At 35.7% G+C, this 2,830-nt stretch overlaps 1 protein-coding gene across 1 annotated transcript; it reads right to left on the bottom strand.

Annotated features, from left to right (window-relative positions):
- Window positions 1–1,226: 1,226 nt before the first annotated feature.
- On the bottom strand, window positions 1,227–2,571 carry LOC124437921 (serine/threonine-protein kinase/endoribonuclease IRE2-like). The gene is made up of 2 exons (XM_046987886.1): window positions 2,412–2,571; window positions 1,227–2,037 (listed from the first exon to the last, which is right to left on the bottom strand). Exons 1-2 carry the CDS (start codon window positions 2,541–2,543, stop codon window positions 1,417–1,419), a joined length of 753 nt encoding a protein of 250 aa, XP_046843842.1. The 5' UTR covers window positions 2,544–2,571; the 3' UTR covers window positions 1,227–1,416.
- Between the last annotated feature and the right edge of the window lie 259 nt (window positions 2,572–2,830).

Genomic DNA, 2,830 nt, shown 5'->3' with positions numbered 1-2,830 from the left:
TATAAGCGTTATGTGGATGACGCTTTTTCTTTGTTTCATAACGATAAAAATCGTGAACTTTTTCTTAATAAACTTTGCTCTCTTCACCCTGCACTAAATTACACCTCTGAACTAGAGTCAAGCAATCAATTAGCCTTTTTAGACGTACTTGTACACAAACGCAATGGTCAGTTCTTAACAAGCATTCATCGCAAAGCAACTTTCACTGGTTTGTACACACGCTTTGGCTCTTTTTCTTCGCATAGAGAAAAGATTTCTTTAGTGAAGTGTTTGATAAAGCGAACGTATAGATTGTCCTCAAAAGAGTTTATTGATAGTGATCTTATCTCACTGAAGAATATTTTTGTGTTAAATGGATATCCGGAGAAATTGCTAGACAAACTTTTCTTATCCACTAACAATGAACGGAATGAACTTTTCGGGCCGGCCAAGTGCCCAGTTTTCCTTAAACTTCCCTGGATGGGCAAGGCCTCTAATGACATCGAGAGGGAAACTAAAAATCTCACCGAGAGTTTGTTTTTTGCATGCAATGTGGTCTTTATATTCTCAAAAAGAACTATTCTTCCACCCACTCCCAAAGAGTCTCTCCTGCTCAAATATCAAGCAATGTAGTCTACGAGTTTAAATGTGAGTGTGATGCTCGCTATGTAGGTAGGACTTCTCAAAGGTTGAGTGAGAGAATAAAACAGCATGTACCAGCTTCTGTCAGGAATAAAACTGTTCCTTTACGAAAACTACCAAAACGTGGGTGTAAAAGTGAAAATCCGATTCTATGTGATTCAGCGATTGGAAAACATCTTTTGAGCAACACTCGCTGTGCCAATGCTTATTCTGATGAAAACTTTAGAATTATTTAAAAAATGTCGCTCGTTATTCCAGCTACGCGTCATGGAGTCGGTATTAATTAAATTGACTAATCCTGTCCTTTGCCGACAAAAGGATTACGTGTTTAATCTGTCTCTGTTTTAAGTGCCATCTCTAAAAATAGGGATGACATTGACCTTTTCTAACGTTATAAATATAGCATGCTTTGGAGGTTCTCATTTAGCAGACGTTGACACCTGATGAGTATTCTGCCGAAATGCATAGTGTCTCTTTCTAAGTGTAAATAACGGTTCCTTTGAATTGTTTGGTTAGTATTTTGGTTAAAACAGTTCTTTTAAGAACTATTACATAGTTATTATCACCATTCACCATGGTATTTGCTATTTTGATACCTATCTTTAACATTCGAATTAGTAATATTTTAAGTCCCATTATAAATATTTTAAGTAATCATATCCATTTGCGGAGATTACAATTTTTTACTGTATATAATACATAAATAATTATAAGACTTCAGCATCGAGTGAGAAAATGTTTAAATGAAAAGTCAGAAGATAGTGTAAACAAATCCTGAACAATCGCACGATGTTCTTAATTATTCTTGTGATCAGTTTTAGTTTTCCTGTGAGTGGACCTAATGACTTTGTGCACCAGAAGAGGAAGTTCAGGAAAACGTTGCAGGAAATACTCTTTATAATTGCCTTGCTTCACATATTGTGATAGATGCGGACGAGGCTTATTTTGCCAATGTTGGTCAACGCTTCGTATAAATCTTAGACATCCTGCCCATGTAGACTCGTAGTTTAGAGTTCTTATACTGTCGTTTGCTTCAAAGTTGAACAAATCTTTGACGACTTCATCATCGATACGCTTCATCCATTCTGTGGAACCATACAACTGCGTATGATCGTCTGAAGGGGGAGAATTTTGACCTTGTGAATGTTTCACTTCAAGTTGGTTCCCCATATCACACAGCATGTTAAATTTCTCTTCGTCTGATTGTAGATAAGGGTGTTTTAACGCCTCATTGGCAGATGGCCTGTATTCCGGCTCTAGCTGTAGCATCCACGATAAAAGGTCTTTGAACGTGGCATCCTCGATTTCGTCCAAGGCAACTGGGTTTCCTTTCAAAATGTTGTCCAATCTAAGCCGTTTATCTCCAAAAGGATGTTTTCCCTTTGTTGCAACATAATAGGCCACCATTCCTGCATTCTATTTTCAATAAAAAATTGTCATAAACAGTCAGTGGTGGATATTAAAACCTTAAAGATTAAATTTATTTGCGATTTGCAGAACTCAACAATAAATGTGCAGCTTAAAAAAATCTAAAAAATGTTCTCCAAAGAGAATTGTAGCCATATATATGTATCAAAAGCAATCTAAATATAGAACATACAATTGTAACTGTAACACAATAACAAAAATTAATTTATTTTTATTAAAGGTTGACACTATATGACGATACAATCGGGGTACAGAAAAAAATTGAGGTAAAATCATTATCACTAACAAATACCAATATCTAATTAAATGCAAATAAAACATTGAGCTGTTGTTGGACCTCTAGTTCTACTTCAAGAACTTACCATAATGTCAGACTCTTTTTTGTAACGAACTTTATTAATTGATCCATCTGATGCGTCATATGACTCTGGAGCTATCCAACCTTGAGCTCCTCTTTCTATGCTCCGATGTGTCGAAGTTTCATCAGATAACATATGACTTATACCAAAGTCAGCGATTAAAAAATTTTCTTGTACATCACGAAGAACGTTCGGAGGTCTTAAATCCCGATGAAGAATAGGACGCTCACCGCTGTGAAGGTGAACTAGACCATTTAAGATCTGAATAAGAACTTTAGGAACGACTTTTTGAAGATCTTGCAAAGAATAAGATTTCACATAACTCTCTAACGATTCTTCACACAAATCTAATATCATGTACAAATAATCTTCGTCAAGGTTCTCTATTAAATCCCAAAAATTCACAACATAATTTGAACGCT

The sequence above is a fragment of the Xenia sp. Carnegie-2017 genome, unplaced genomic scaffold (assembly GCF_021976095.1).
Source record: "Xenia sp. Carnegie-2017 unplaced genomic scaffold, XeniaSp_v1 HiC_scaffold_18, whole genome shotgun sequence".
In the NCBI taxonomy this organism is placed as follows: domain Eukaryota; kingdom Metazoa; phylum Cnidaria; class Anthozoa; order Malacalcyonacea; family Xeniidae; genus Xenia; species Xenia sp. Carnegie-2017.
Note: the sequence above shows the minus strand (reverse complement) of the source record. Positions and strands in the feature narration are given on the sequence as shown.

Bases quoted from the DNA above. Each gene is read 5' to 3' on its own strand.
- LOC124437921 (XM_046987886.1), bottom strand. From the start codon at position 2,543: ATGTTATCTGATGAAACTTCGACACATCGGAGCATAGAAAGAGGAGCT. The intron at 2,038-2,411 runs GTAAGTTCTTGA...TATTGAAAATAG, and splicing joins AAAAAGAGTCTGACATTATG to AATGCAGGAATGGTGGCCTA.